General features: G+C 43.2%; 1 protein-coding gene across 1 annotated transcript in view; it reads left to right on the plus strand.

Annotated features, from left to right (window-relative positions):
- Positions 1 to 1,119: 1,119 nt before the first annotated feature.
- TEAD1 (TEA domain family member 1 (SV40 transcriptional enhancer factor)) overlaps positions 1,120 to 15,003 on the plus strand; it is a 150,885-nt gene continuing 137,001 nt past the window's right edge. Inside the window, exon 1 of the mRNA XM_014545901.1 lies at positions 1,120 to 1,152. Within this exon, the coding sequence (XP_014401387.1) occupies positions 1,138 to 1,152 (15 nt within the window). The 5' untranslated portion in view covers positions 1,120 to 1,137. The remainder of the gene's footprint in view (positions 1,153 to 15,003) is intronic.

A 15,003-nucleotide genomic window follows, 5' to 3' on the forward strand; every position in this document is an offset into this window, starting at 1 on the left:
GCTGTTAGATGGAGTCCTTTATCTCAATGCCAACGGGCTTTTGTGTGCTAAGCCTGATGAACTCCCTGTAGGCGCTTGGAAAGTGTCACATTAGAATTTAGGGTTGTCTGTTTGGAAAGCACTGAGACACATTCCTTTGTTCTGAAGGCACCTATAGCGTGGCAGTCAGAATCTGTCTTCACCAGTTCCCCAGTCTACACCAGTGGCTTCAAATGTTTCCTGCCCTTGGGCTCCAGGAATCTGCCCTTAGGAAATGATTACGAAGATGTTAACAGTGAAAAGTTGGGGCAAAACCTAAATGTCCAGCCGTAGGGAAATAGCCAAATAATGGTATATTCATGACACAGAATACTCTAACTCTTAAACATTACAAATACAAAGAAAACTTTAAGTCTCAGGAAAATGCTGAATGTGAAATGTTAGGTGGGCAATGAAAGAACCCCACACTATAGGGAATACAAAGAATAACAATAAGTTATTAGTGCAAGAAAATACATCAAAATGCATTTTTAGTACTGACTTTTGTTTGGTGGAAGACAGTGGGGAAAGTTTATTTTCTCCTGTGCATGTTTTCTATAGGCTCCACCTTTGGGGTTATCTAGGGTATTAACTTTATCATCAGAAGTGTTCCATATATATTAAGTTTTGAAAATCAATTTTAAAGTTTTAAAAATTACTGTATAATCAGTTTCTGAGTATGTTGAATATAAACTTGGAGACACATTTGGGGGTTGTGTCTGTTGCCTCTCAGGAAGCTGCTGACTCTGTGGGGTAAAAATAAGAGCCTAGGTCAGCCTCCTCATGCTTAGGTGCGGGCCCTCCAGGTTTCCATACTGCTGGGGTTCCGAGAGGCCCTAATGGGCTTGTTGAAAGGCTCTGCTTGGCTTCTTATTAATGTCTCTCCCTGAGCCGTGCTCTGCTCCGCTGGCTAACCTTGTCAGAAGGTTACCCATGGCTCTCCAGGGCTCTGCTAATTTTAAACCCAGCCGGCCAGTGTGGTGGCGTGGCATTGCGCTGCAGAGTCACGAACAGCTCCCTGGGAGACACGGCTGGGAAAGATGAGCTGAGTCCCGGTTTTTTATCTTCCTCCTGTAAGTGACCAGGCACGCTGAACAAGCAAAGAGAGCTGAGATAATAATGAGAGCTTTTATGGTAAAAATCAGGATTCTTAAAGATCTTTTAGCAATGGCAGTGCTGGTTGGTAATTGCACGGTGTGATGTGTCCGGCATGAATTGTGTGATTTCTGACAGCTCGAGGGGAAGAGAGGGGGCTCAGGTCCTCTCTTCTAGGAACTGGACTGTTTTAAAAGACAGAATGAAAATGCCATTCATCTGACTATTTATGTGGTATTCTACATTTACAGAACTCAAACTCCAGCGGTAATAGGTTCCTTCCTGAAGTTTGTATTGGTTTGATTAGGAGAGGGTTATTTCCTAAAAGGTAAACAAACAAATAACCCCCCAGATTCCGCCTCTTTGCATGTCTATCAGATGCTGGTGTGGCTGTCACTAAAAATTGTCATTTTAGAGCCTTTAAAAAAATATTTGCAATAGAATCCTCTTCAGAACACTGCTGTGCCTTATAATACTCATAACCCTGATATTTTAAAGTAAAACGTAAATCAGTAACTACAAAATAATGTGACATTGGGAAGCCTTTTCCCATCACAGTGTAGAGGACCTATTTAAAAAATAAGTATCTTTTTGGTTTGGGATTTTTTTTTTTTTTTTTTACCTTCCTCCTTTTCAACACCTCCAGGCTGGGAATGGACTGTGCCTGTTAGAGTTAGCTCAGTCTTCCCCTGCCAGGGCAGTCACAGTGGCTCTCACACATAGGGATTACAATGGGAAACCTAATCCACCAGGTGCATTAGGTGTTTACCTGCCCAGCCAAAGAAGGGCATCTTTTCTTGTAGCTGGGTCTGTACCCACCCTCTTGTAAAACAGTTGCTAGAAGCAAATTAAATAAGCATAGTGTATGGAGTAAACCCAGATGAAAGCAGTGGATGGAGAATCAGTAACCTGCTAACTGGAGACAGTGGTTGAAGTCAACTTTATTTGAAGTGCCCAGGCTGGGTCAGACCACATCAAGCCAGCAGTCTTCCCGCATGAGGGTAGCACGGGAGTGGACTTTGATTTCATTTTAGAAAAAATAAAAATGCATAAATGCTTTTTATTAGCCCCCTTCTCCCCGCAAAGGCCCGCCCCTTCTTCAATAGACTTAATTAGCTCTGTCTTGTTTGGATTTAGTTTTGAGAAAATTAAAGCTGAGTAATTATCAAGAATTTGTTGAGTGGGAATACTTGTCAAAATCTTCATTGACCCAAATCTTTTATAGAGAGCATTAAATAAGCAAAGTACAAAACCCCCATTCCTCTCTTGTCCTAAAATAATGTTTTGAAAAGCACATTCAAAGTAGTTAAGTATAACATAAATATAAGCTGCTCTGGACTGGTTACTAAATGGATGAGTTATAAAGTACATTTCTTAAAACCCACTCCTCTGTGACTCAAATGTCTGCTTTTTTCTTCTCCTCCTGGGCTGCTTTATTTCTCTTCCCTTCTGCACTCGGCCTGCACACCCGCCTGGTGTAGGTCCTCTGTTATTTTTGTGGTAACCTGACACTGCTCCTGACTGTGCCCCCTAAGTCCCTGGGGCGTGAACTGGCTGTGAGCTGAAAAGGCGGCTTGCTTCTGCTCCCGCTGCCCATCTCCTGGGTAGAGCAGCTGCTGCCCCGGGCTGTGATGCCACAGACTGGGGAGGGGGTGTGTGTCATCAGTGAAGACCTCCCATTGTGGCTCAAATAGGTGACAGGCCCTACCCTGAGGTGGGGGCCCTGCAGCTTTGGTGTTGAGGCTGGAGGCCAGCCAGTCAGGGTTTTGGAGACTGGAGGAAGGTTTTAGAGCCAGCGAGTTCTTTATTTTGGTCTAGAGTATGCCCCAGGCTGTCTTTGCGATTCCTTAGACAGGATGAATTTCTTAATAGTCATAAAAATTGTATTAATATTTTACATTGAACTAAATTGAACAATTACTTATTGAGTTGGAGTGGGCATGAGGTACAGAAATAAATGGGACAGAATCCCTGCCTTCTGAAAATTTGCAGTACAGCAGGAAAGACCAATACATAAGTAGTAATCATTAATTATAGTTACATATATTTGTTCAACAGCTATTTGAGAACCTGTGCCAGGCACAGTTCTGAGATGTGTGTGCACACACATAACCACGAACCTGCAAGCATGCAGGTAAGTAATGTACATAATGACTGCCAATGGTTGAGACACCTCAATTAATCTTTATAATAGGTAGGTAAAAATGATTATTTTTGTTTTGTTGATACACAGAGAGTAAGTGTATATACTGAACTGCTTTGCCATATAGACTCTCCAGTGAGGTCCCTGCAACTCTAGGGGTACCACAGAGAAAAATATTTAGCAAGCATTTGTTGAGTTCCGTCAATTTTCCTGGTATTGAGAGATGTTAAATGTAGGAATGTTAAGGAATTTACCAATTCGCTGTGAGACAGTATCTTACCAGAAATCCTGGGGAAGTGTACTAAGTGCGGTGTTGGAAGTTGGTTTGAGGTGCTATGGGGGCACCATAGTGACTTGTCTGAGTGGAGACATCTGCTAAGGCTTCCCAGAGGAGAGGTTGCTGGCTTTGGTCTTGGAATGACTGTTCAGACATTCATCAGGCAGTGTTGCTGGTGAGAGAAGCTTCTGAGCAGAGGGACACAGGTGGCTGAAGGGGTGAAGCAGGTAGCCTGCTGCGTCTGCGCACCTTAGAGTGGTCACGTGGCTGAAATATAGGGGACTGGATGGGTATATGAGGAGCAGGCTGAGATCAGGAGGTAAAGGCCATGGGTGCCCCATTATGCAGCTGGGTCCTAGAGTGGGGCGGGGGCTGCTGAAAGATTTCAAATGAGTGTATGATAAAAGTCATATTTGTATTTTAGGAAAACTCTGGCTGAAGAATAGCATAGGAGAGTCTTGCAAAGAATGCATCTCCTAAGGATTCTGATTCAGTACTTCTGTTATCAGAGCTGGGATTTATATTTCTAAGAAGCCACCTGTGTCTTCCAGATGTACATCCAGGGTTGGGAACCTGGTGGAACCAGGTTGTCGGCAGTGTGGCGGTGTGGGGACTTAGGCGACATCCCAGCTCAGAAAGAAGTTGTGAGGCCTGCCCGTGAGAGAGGAGCAAAGTTAGTGGGTTAGAGAGGAGTGGAAAGAATCTATTTGAGGGATGAAGGGATGAGTAAACATTCTTGGTGACAAGTTGCATCAGAAGGGATGGCAGAAGCCAGAAGCCTGGGATGATGGCCCAGCTTGGGTGCTGCATCAGCCAGGTTCTCTGAGAGGAATCCCTCAGGAGGCTGTGGGATTGGTTTCCCTCACTCAGGACCTGGAAAATGTTTTTTGGATTTTAATTGGTGCTTTTACAGACAGAGGCTTAGACACAGAGAAGTGACTTTGAAGGTGCCAGAACCCAGTATGCCATTTCTGTGAGGCACACTCACAGGCTGACTGTGAAGGTTTGGGTTTGTTTGCTTTGCCTTTGGGTCTTTTAGCCTCTCAAGTTGCATCCCTACCATTAGGCCACTGGACTGAGAAAGAGGGAGGGCTTTAGAGGCTTTGTAGGTGTGATTGAAAACGGATTACATTTTAGAGAGAGGAATTGAGGGTTCCACCTTCCGCTACCAGTTTAGCAGAACCTGTAGAAGGAAGAGAAATGTATACCCTTCCCTCTTTTTTTTTTTCTCTCCTAAAGAGATGCCTTCTCTGTGTGTGTGGTGCATGCATGCATTGTGGAGCTGCAGAAGTGTTGATGGAATCAAGTTGTGGGCTTTTGACTTTTTTGCTTTATACATTTGCTGAGAGGTTTCAGGGGTGAGGGGGGAAGAGTCCGACCGTCTCCTTCAGAACACCCTGGGCCATGTAGAAGTGAAGGCAGAGTAAAGCCTGATTTCAGAATTGGCTGCCTCAGCCTTTCTGTTTATACCTCTCTGCCTGGGGGTCTTGTCCCACTGTGTGTCCTTGCAGTGCTTGTGGGCCTCTCAGAGCTGGTGCTGTGCACACAGTAGGTACTCAAGTAGTATTTGTTAATTGAATGAGTGGCTTATTGTCTAAAGGGGGGACAACAGTTACTCAATTCTTTCGCCTCAGCCAGGTTCTTTCTCCTTCTGAAGTTGAACTAGGCATAAACCAGGGACCAGGACAGGGATAGAGGCCAGGGTGAGGCTTTCATCGGCCCCTGAATTTGCATCCCTCTTAGTGTAAGACCTGTTTTGCAGCTGCGCCCTCACTGTCATCATTAAATGGCAGATTGTATTTTTTATTGGAAGGGTGGGGACTCAATTGTATCAGTGAACATTGGGAACCAGAAGATATTTTTGAACATGCAATGTCATGTATTTTGGTTAGTTGGTACATTTGCTTGTGTGGGCATGAGCTGGTGTTTGCACACTGTGTGAGCATTGGCATTCCAGTCCCCATGCAGAATTCGGGATGAGAACACTGGCAGCACACAGCCCTCTTTAGGGACCAGGGAAATGGAGAGCACTTGAAAGCAAAGTCTGATGAGCATATTGGAAGAACTGAGTGACTGGGTACCTAGCGGAGTTAATCTTGTGGCTCTGGGCTGTTTAAACAAGCACACCTGTATAAACTGTCATTGTCTTTTGGTGAATTAAAACGCCTTCATAAATTTGAAATGCTTAGGGACATGCCACATTGTAACACTTGAATTTATCTAGAGAACTGGCCTTGGGACACTGAAAAGCTTTTGATTAAAAAATTCTGATTCCAAATTTGTAAAATTATTTGTTCTTTATCCCCAATTTCTATTGCCTTTGTATGAAACAGTACAGACCTTTTGTTACGTGGGCAGTCCCCTGCTATCTGGCGGAGCTTGCTTTTCCAGCCTCTGCCCCAACCTTTCTGTTTTCTTGCTCTGCCCTTTCTTCACAACTTCCCCTCCATGGACATCTCTGAGCAGGCCTCTCAGTGCCCTTCTCCTAATCGGCCTGCTGCGTCCACTCAGGCTGTAAAACCTGCCTAAATGTCACCTCCCATGAGGCTGTTGTTGACTCGAGACAGAATCCACTCCCGTTTCTGTGCTCAAATAGCACTTTTATTCTCTTTTGACATCTTATATTCATGTACTTGTTCATTAATTCATTTACTCATGGACTCACTATTTAGACATCCGTTCGCTCATTATTTTGGGGGAACATTTACTATTTACTAGACGTTCCGTTAAATGCCCAGGACAGAAAAATGATTAAAGGCATAGACCTCACATGGGTCTCACAAACCCACAAACAAGGGTGACAGACACATAAACAAGTCATTCCTATGCAATGAGTGAGCAAAAGTGCTACTGGCATTCAGGAAGGAGTTGGGGTTTACATCTTGAAGGATAATAACTTTGTCTTCTTGCTGGAAGGGTGCTCCTTGAGGGTAGGGAAGGTTATGCATTTACTCATCTCCATCTCTCTCTCTAGCACCTGACACCTGGGTGGGCGACATGGGAGAGGGAGATAATTATAAAGCAAAAATAGTTTTCCTGTCTCATTTCAGAATGAATTTAAGGCAGCTTGCAAGGCCGTAAAATAGCATAAATTAAGAGTGGGGCAAAGAAGGAAGAAAAAGAAGGGAATAGAGGTAAAGACCTAAAGTGGATTTAGGAATGCAACCAAATTTGTCGACTAAAATAACCTCTGTGCTTTCCCTGAGGGCTCTGCCAGAGTGGCTCAATGCACCTTGGTAGCCAGTGAGTAAAGAAAGTCAAGGCCTAGCTGGTTGGCCACAAGGTACAAACACATGGTGTTTGGTGTTTTATCACTCTCCTTTTGCATTTTTATAAAGAGCAACCTATGTGATTTGATGAAGGACACCTCAACATCCTTGTAGAAAAACCAGTGACTAATTCACAGGTTGTTTTGTAGTATGCTAATGACATCACATAAAAGCATAATTCAATAAAAGCAATTATTCAGAGCTCCTGGAATAAACTTTCTCTAAGGTAACTATGGAGTCGGAAAGGTACTGGATCAAACAAGTTAGTTCTGTTCTTATGCATTGTCCCACTTTTATCTAGTGTTAATGCCTGCCACATGCCACTGTCCTCAGTCCTAGAGGTCACACAAGCTCTATTTCTGCTCCCAAGGAGTTGTATGATCATGTTTTGGGACTCAAAAAATACTATTGTATGATTTGGTTAGCATATCAGGTTCTGAATGTTCAGATCCATTAGAAATGGATATGTAAAGGCATATAGGCCAGACCCAACACCCACACTCACAACTGATATTTCTGATGGTTGAGATGATGGAAAGGAACCAAGTGTGTCATGACAAATTATGGTCTTGGTTACCTGAAGTTGACAGGAAACAGGAGCTCTTTCCTTCTGGGCAGGCTGGAGCTTAGGTTTTGGATCCTCTGATGCGAATGCTGATGAAATCCATGTGGATCAGTTGGATCTTTAGAGAGCAGTTGAAAGCCAGTGTATGTATTTAGTCAAAGAACCAAGGACTTGGACTTCACAATTCAGCACTTTAAAATGCCATCTTGGTTCCAGTTTTCCTTATAGATTGGCTTACAACCTCATCCAAAGTAAATTGTGTATTTACCTGTTGCCTCTGTCTCCCACCATGCTGTCTAAATAATCCAGGCTAGATGGCCAGAATGAGAGAAGCATCCTAAGTCATAGAAGCTGGAGAACCATTTCTCTATGTAGCAGAATTAGAATTTTGCCAAAGGAGCTGCCTCTAGGCAGGTCAGCTACTGGGATTCGGAGTCAGTCCAGAGTCAACATATCATTAAGTTGGCTGTCAACAGGCTGTGTAACATTGAGTGAGTCTCCACTGGCCTTCTGTAAGGAGGATGACACCCCAGGCATGACCCATGGATTTGCCACCCAGGGAACTAGCACTCTGATTGTCCGAGGCCCATTTGTAGGCATTCCCTTGGGCATGGGGCTGAGATGGACCCTCTTGAAACGCTTGTCTTAAGGTTTGGCCAAAGGCAGTGTATGTATCTCACATTTTGATATGTTTTGAAATATTAACTGTCTACTTTTGATTTTGAATTTGTACTCATTGTCATTTAAAATGCTAAGGCATTGTGATAATGTGGTGAATCTTACCAACTAAGGAAGTTATAGTACCCATAATTTAGTGACTAAAGAGTATTATTTTCTTGGTATTTGTTTTCTTTGTTTCTGATAAGCAGTATGATTGGTGAGTTTACCTCAAATGTATGTCCACACTACATACCTATTGGAATTGGGGAGTTAATTTTGTGGTTTTCTTTGACTGTTACACCTGTTACACCTGGGAAGGGGCTTACATGTTTTCCTCTCAAAATGTTTGCTGACAGCTACTCACTGCTAACTCTGGCATTTTTTCTCTTAGAGCAGCAAACAAACTTCTGTTTCCGGGTTTGAAATGTGTTTCCTGAGGTTAAATTGTCCACCTCCCAGGATCCATGACTCAACCTGCAAGTCATATCATCCAGCCCAAGCTCCCCTTATGAGTGCACTGTTTCAATGTCCAGTCTTCACTTTGGAATGGTCAGATGGGATAGACTGGCTGGACCTGAGTGTGCCTGTGTCATTTTGAAGGACTCTACTGATGAAGGAGAGCAGTGATTAGCTTGACTGGTGGTGTGGTGGGGGAAAGGAAGAGGCAGGAATTTCTGTTCTCAGAGGCTAACAGATTCATTAAGGGGATAGAGAGGTTATTCCCCTAAAGGCTGGTAATACAGAGCTGCATAGCATGAAATCAATCAAAGCCTTTCTTGAGCTGTCACCTGGGCAAGTGCTTAGGGCTGATGGAGCAGAGAATTAGAGCATCTCAGGAGGGCAATGCTAAGTCCTCTAATGGGTACCCAGCATCGGGAGCTTGGTGAAGAGGTATTGGCGTGTTGATGGATCCTGTTGATAGGGGAGTGATTTTTGAAAATGAGAAGGAGTAATTATCCACTCCTTCCTGCTGAAATTAGAGGGAGCCTGTTGACAATTGGAGTATATGACACCCAGGTTCACTGGCTGATATTGGCTCCACAGCAGATGTGGCCTCAATTCTCAGTGTCTGCATTCCCTAAAAGATCTGCTCTCTCATTGACAGTGACTTACATTCTGTAGTTCTCTCTCTCTGGAGGCTGCCTTCAATATTCAGGCTGCTGATCCTCGAATTTCTCAAGCCACTTGTTAGCAAGTTTGGCTAGTGTCTGAAATGGTAGGAAAATAATAACCTGCCCCATTTTACATATGCAGAAGCGATTAACCATCATTAGTGCCTGACATTCATCCCAGCTACTCAGGGAGGTGAGTCAGTATCATCACTATTCATTAGGAATTAATTAGACTGTGCTTGATGGCGTCAGTCATGGACAAAGCTCAGCACTGCCTACATTCCTCCTTTTGAAATCCAGCCTATAGCTAGTGAGCAAGTAGTGTGAGTCTGATGTTCCTATGGGATGAGCATTCTCTCTGGAGAAATGACTCCTAGATTCAAAATCTGTTAAGTATATGACTTTAGTCAACCTCTGGACCTCATAAGGTGGGGATAATACCCAACAAGGGTAGTTCAATGATTAACTAAGAACCTCTAGGTCAGCGGTTCTCAACCTGTGGGTCGAGACCCCTTTGGGGGTCGAACGACCCTTTCACAGGGGTCGCCTAAGACCATCGGAAAACACATATATAATTACATGTTGTTTTTGTGATTAATCACTATGCTTTAATTATGTTCAATTTGTAACAATGAAAATACATCCTGCATATCAGATATTTACATTACGATTCATAACAGTAGCAAAATTACAGTTATGAAGTAGCAACGAAAATAATTTTATGGTTGGGGGTCACCACAACATGAGGAACTGTATTAAAGGGTCGCGGCATCAGGAAGGTTGAGAACCACTGCTCTAGGTGAAAGCTTTAGACATTGTGCTTGCAACCTGGGAGCAGGATGAATTTGGATTTCAGGTACCAGTTCACTTTGGAAGTAAAGTTCCTTCATTCCTAGTCTTTTTGTTGGAGTTCAGCTTTCCTCTTATGAGAAAAACTTGTGCTTTTACTAAGATCACAGTGAACTTCGAACCATCAAATGCTTGGTCGAGTTGTCTCCTACAAATATTCCAACCATGTGATTCTTTTTCTTTAAACCCTAAAGTGGCCTCCACCTGTGCCTGCTTTCACCTTGTCCTGAGTGCTTAGAAATCTTTTTTCTTAGCTTTGCTCTCAGCGCAACTCCCTATATGTTGCCTTTTTCACTCACCTACTCGCTCAGATTTGCTTTGCTACCTTTTTAATTTATTATTATTTTTTACCTTTGTGAATTTCTTTTTTGGCCACCTCTTTAGTTTCTGGTCTTTATACCCTCACCAGTTTGCCTCCCTTATGGCTTTTCTTAAAGCTGTCGTTTTTACTGGTGGCCAAAGGAAAGGGAAAGCAAAAATAAAATGTTGTATCTCCAGACTTACCATTCCACTCAAAATGTTTGTGTTAGAAGAAGCTTACCTGCTAGAGGACCCAAACCATATCTGTCCCTTGAACATGGACTATTGGTTGTCAGTAACCATAATTAATAAAGAAGAAATTGGCTCAGCCAACACTTGGTTATCCAAACTGTGTTAGACTTAAGTCTGTCTTCCTAATTTGGAGATTTCCTTTGGGCTCTTACTACTCATAAGAACCTTAGCCAGGGTCAGGGTGAAGCTTGATGATAAGTTTAGTCATGTTGTCAAAGAATGTTCATGTCATCTGGTTGTTCGTTTGTACCTTCTTTCTTTTTTTGGAATATTTATTATGCCAGGTGCTGTGCTAGCATTGCGGATACTGTGGTGATTTGAACAGTCCCTGCCCTCAGGGACACTGGAGTGTGAATGGGTGGGGGACAATAATAAGCCAACATACTGAGTTCTATTAGTTGAGTCTATGGAACCACAAGGTGATGAGTGACTAAGTTGGCCTCCTTCAGTGTTAATGATGGAAACTGAGGCACTCAGGGGCTACAAGTACCACATAGTCCTGGGTTACTCAAATAGAGACAGAATCCTAACTACTCCTTTCCTTTTGCCTCAGAGAGTGTTAAGACATTGGCTAAGACAAAGCGTATGATTTTTTGTGTGACCTTCATGTTCAGTGGCATTTTATGAATCATGAGAGTTAGTTAAAACTAACCCTTTTATTTAACAGCTCTTAAATCACCCACAAGTGGGTGAGATGCTTGCATTATGAGGGATCCACAGGAATTAAGATGGAGCAGCAGATTCCTGGGTCCTATGTCATATCCTTTGTTCATACGTTCCGTGAATAGAGTTGGTGTCAGAAGCACCTGTATTTGACTCCCTCACCCCCTTCTGTTCTCAGCTCTTAAGTTAAAATGTGGATTGGTCAAATATACATATGATGTCATTCCGTTGTACTCATGTTGCTCTTTTTAGAGTGCCAGTGGGTAGTTGTAAAATAATGATCCATTTAGGAAGTGTGGCTGTTGGGCAGTTAGCAGGTCCCTGTTAACAGTTCTTTTTGGAGTTTATTATGGTGTGGCTAGGAAGAGTTTCAGAAAAAGAGGAACTTCTACAAAAGTGTTAATGATGGAAACTGAGGCACGTAGGGGCTACATGATATACAGTAGATTTTCAGCGACAAGAGTCCCCTTCTCTCTTTCCTTTTTGGCATTCATTTAGGTCTGGGATTGTTCCCTTGAACCAAACTTCCCAAAAAAATACGAAAATTATTGAACCTGCGAATATAAGTGTAGGTTTATATAAGTATTAGAAATAGAGGGGTTTGTTACAAATATAAATTTTTTATTTAGTCATCTAAAGATCCTTTGTAACTTTATTTCCCAAAGGGAACCATTAGGAGAGCACCTTCATTTCTTCACCATCCCATTATCAGTAGGTATTTGGGCACTACAAGGCACATACCACTGTCTAGAGATAATGGACTTGAAAACAAATGAACATCTGGTCATGGTTTTATAGATGACAGAGCACCTTCACTCATTATCTTCACATCTTTACGACAATCCTGTCAGATAGAGTCCCTCCACTCCTTAATGATTTTCCTGTGTTGGGATTGTATTTATTATCTCCATTTTACAAATAAAATCTGAGATTCTGAGAGATTAACTACTTCATTCTGGACTGCATGGCTAGTGTGTGAGCCAGGTTTGGAGTATAGATCAGTTTGAGCCTGAATATCATGCCCTACCTCCCTCCCCCCCCGCCCCCCCGCCACTTCTTTGTTTACTGAATTGTGTGAAAGTTAACTCCCTTGCTCAACGGAGGGATGAGGAGGTGGACATCAGTTCTACAGATACATAATTCACTTGATTAGATCTTATTATTTGTAATAAGCAGGTGCTTCTTGCTATGTATGTGGAAACCAGATAGATTGGGTGGGACTTAACCAATGCCACACATTTTTAGGACACTCCTAGTGTGTGGCTGATACTCTGAGCCACTAGATACAAGGACAGTTTCCAGGATGAGGTGGATTTTGAGCTGGTCTGGAAGGGACTTGAGGGATAGAATGCCAGAATGGTTATTTCAGTATCCAGTACGGGGAGCTTTTCTCAGCCAGCCCCAGTCTTGTGATTGGAAACTCTCTGCCCATACAGGGCCTCATCTTACAATTGGGTTGTAAAACCAAGGGCCTGTATAACTCTGTGGATTATGTATCTGGTAGCTTCTGGGGTTTGTGTCCTGGCCCTTGTCCAGAGTAGGTAATTCCATCTTGCTGAGTTCCAGTTGACCAAATTGCAAGGGCCTGGACACAGAGTTCTTCCCTTTGCAGTAAATGAATAAAAACATGTGAGGATTTAGAACAGTGCCTGTGCTTACTAAGTGGGTGGATCAATTAATGCTAATACTGCATTCCCCAAACATCCAAGGGCTTGTGACTCCCAGCTTTAGAGGTAACTTCAAGGAATTGTCTACAAGACTCTGCTGTCTGTCTTTAAGGCAACCCACCCCTTTTTGAACAGCTCAACTAGCAGGAACTTTTTTCTCATGTTGAGCTGGAATCATCTTAGAACTTCCACAGAATGGGTCAACACCCTCTCCATGTGATAGCTAGCTCTTCAGAGGATGCTCAGTGTCTAAGAACACTAAGCTTGCAATTATGATTCAAAAAAATCTTACCAGCTTTGAGCCATGTAGGCTAAAATAATGGGATTTATAAATAAACTCCTGTCTTTAGCTCCTAAACCAGTTGCACTAGAAAAGGGAATTCAGGAATAGGAATTGGAGTGTGGGAGCCTAGAGGTTTTGTGGATCCTAGTCAATCTCTGAGCATCATTTATTGAGGGCCATGGACAAACTGGGATGTGTTCATGAGGGCTGAGCCAGGTATTATGTGAATTATGTCTAGTCTGGGACACAGTAGGGCTGCTCCTGTCACATATGCCATGTGCTCCTACCACATATAAATGGGTGTTTGGGTGGGAGATTTGCTTCTGCAAGGGATGGGTTAGTATAGAAGTTAACCTGTACATGGGTCTTAGCCTAGTAGATGGAAGAATTTCAATATGTCAGTGTGGAGGTAGTGGGTTCCTTGTCATTGGTGATGTTCATGTGTAGATTATATGACCAGTTGAGAAGTGTTAGAGAGGGGACTGCAAGCATTGGATTAGGGCAGTGTTGGGGAGTTTGGTCTGAAGAATCTGAGGCTCTCAGTTACATGGTGATGTTCTTTTTAGGCAAGTAAAGTTCCCCAGTCCCTTTACTGGCCCTCACTGTCCTGGATTCTGTCCCTCTACCATAGCGGTTGCATGCTGAGTACATTACTGTTTTTCTTAAAATGTGGCTCTCTGAGCTGCCCAGAGCTCAAAGACTGGCCTTTGTGTGTTTTTTTATGTCTGTTGTTTTGTTTTGGGGGTGGCAGGGTGGGTTGGGGGAGGTTAGGCGGAGAGGTAGACAGCGGATTAGCCACTGCTCAAAGCATTCACTCGTATTCTCATAATTTCTCCAATAAACTGCTTTGGAGCTAGAACAGACTCTAGGGGAGCATACAGCTCAGCTTGAATTTTATAAGACTCTTAGATTTAAAAAAAAAGTAATAATTTTAGAATTCAAAAGGCCCACACTGCAGGCATTGCAGAGTTCATTTGGGGGTTAATCACAAAACCCTTTCTTGTGGCATAATTTATACCTCAACATTTGGCAGTTTTTAAAGTCCGGTGCCAATGTACACGTGTTAGTAAGAAGTAGTAAATATTTTGCTGACAAGTTCTTTGAATGATGGATCTGTGGCAGCATTTAAAGGCAGACAACCTGGGGGTTTCTTTTATCCAGGTGCTGCCAAATCTCAAAAGCTGTCAGGGTACCAAGCCAAAATCACCCACTAGTTATACCATTAATTGTGTAATGTTCTTGTGCCTCAGAGTTTCTGCACCTGGGATCTGTTGATATACACTGGTGGGGGAGGGCAGAGGAAAGGGATACAACGGGGAGGGAGAAAGAAAGAAGACAGGCTGCTCCCTCTCAGGTAACTGCCCTGGAGCACGGAGCAGTCCCTGGTGCCTGGTGGGGCCAGCACCTGCTCCCCTTCTGGCTGCCTCTGTTGTAATGTTGTGTGGACTTGATGGGGGCAGAAGGCAGGGAATGGTAGGCCCACTAAGCTCTCTCTACTGTGACCCTGCCACCTCCCTTCTTCGATCAGTTGCCAGGAACAATTCTCCCCTTTGGGGGGAAGCCTTTGAATTAATGATCTGATGCCTTTTCAACAAAGGAATATTGATATGTTAGTGTGTGGACAGCAGGGGGTACCGGATTAGATCATTTTCACATGGGTGTTTGTGCCAGTTTGACATTCGTGTGGAAAGCTTATCCCTTTAAGACCATAGGTTTCATGCATACTTTAAGGGGAATAAACCTTTGAGAAAGATTTCTTTTGGTTCTGTAACCTTCAGTGCTACAGAGAAAGAAATGAAAGTCTCCCCCACAGTTTTTTTATGATCAGGAATTCCGAGTAGGCTTCCAGA

This window comes from Myotis brandtii, unplaced genomic scaffold (assembly GCF_000412655.1).
Source record: "Myotis brandtii unplaced genomic scaffold, ASM41265v1 scaffold422, whole genome shotgun sequence".
Lineage (NCBI taxonomy): Eukaryota > Metazoa > Chordata > Mammalia > Chiroptera > Vespertilionidae > Myotis > Myotis brandtii.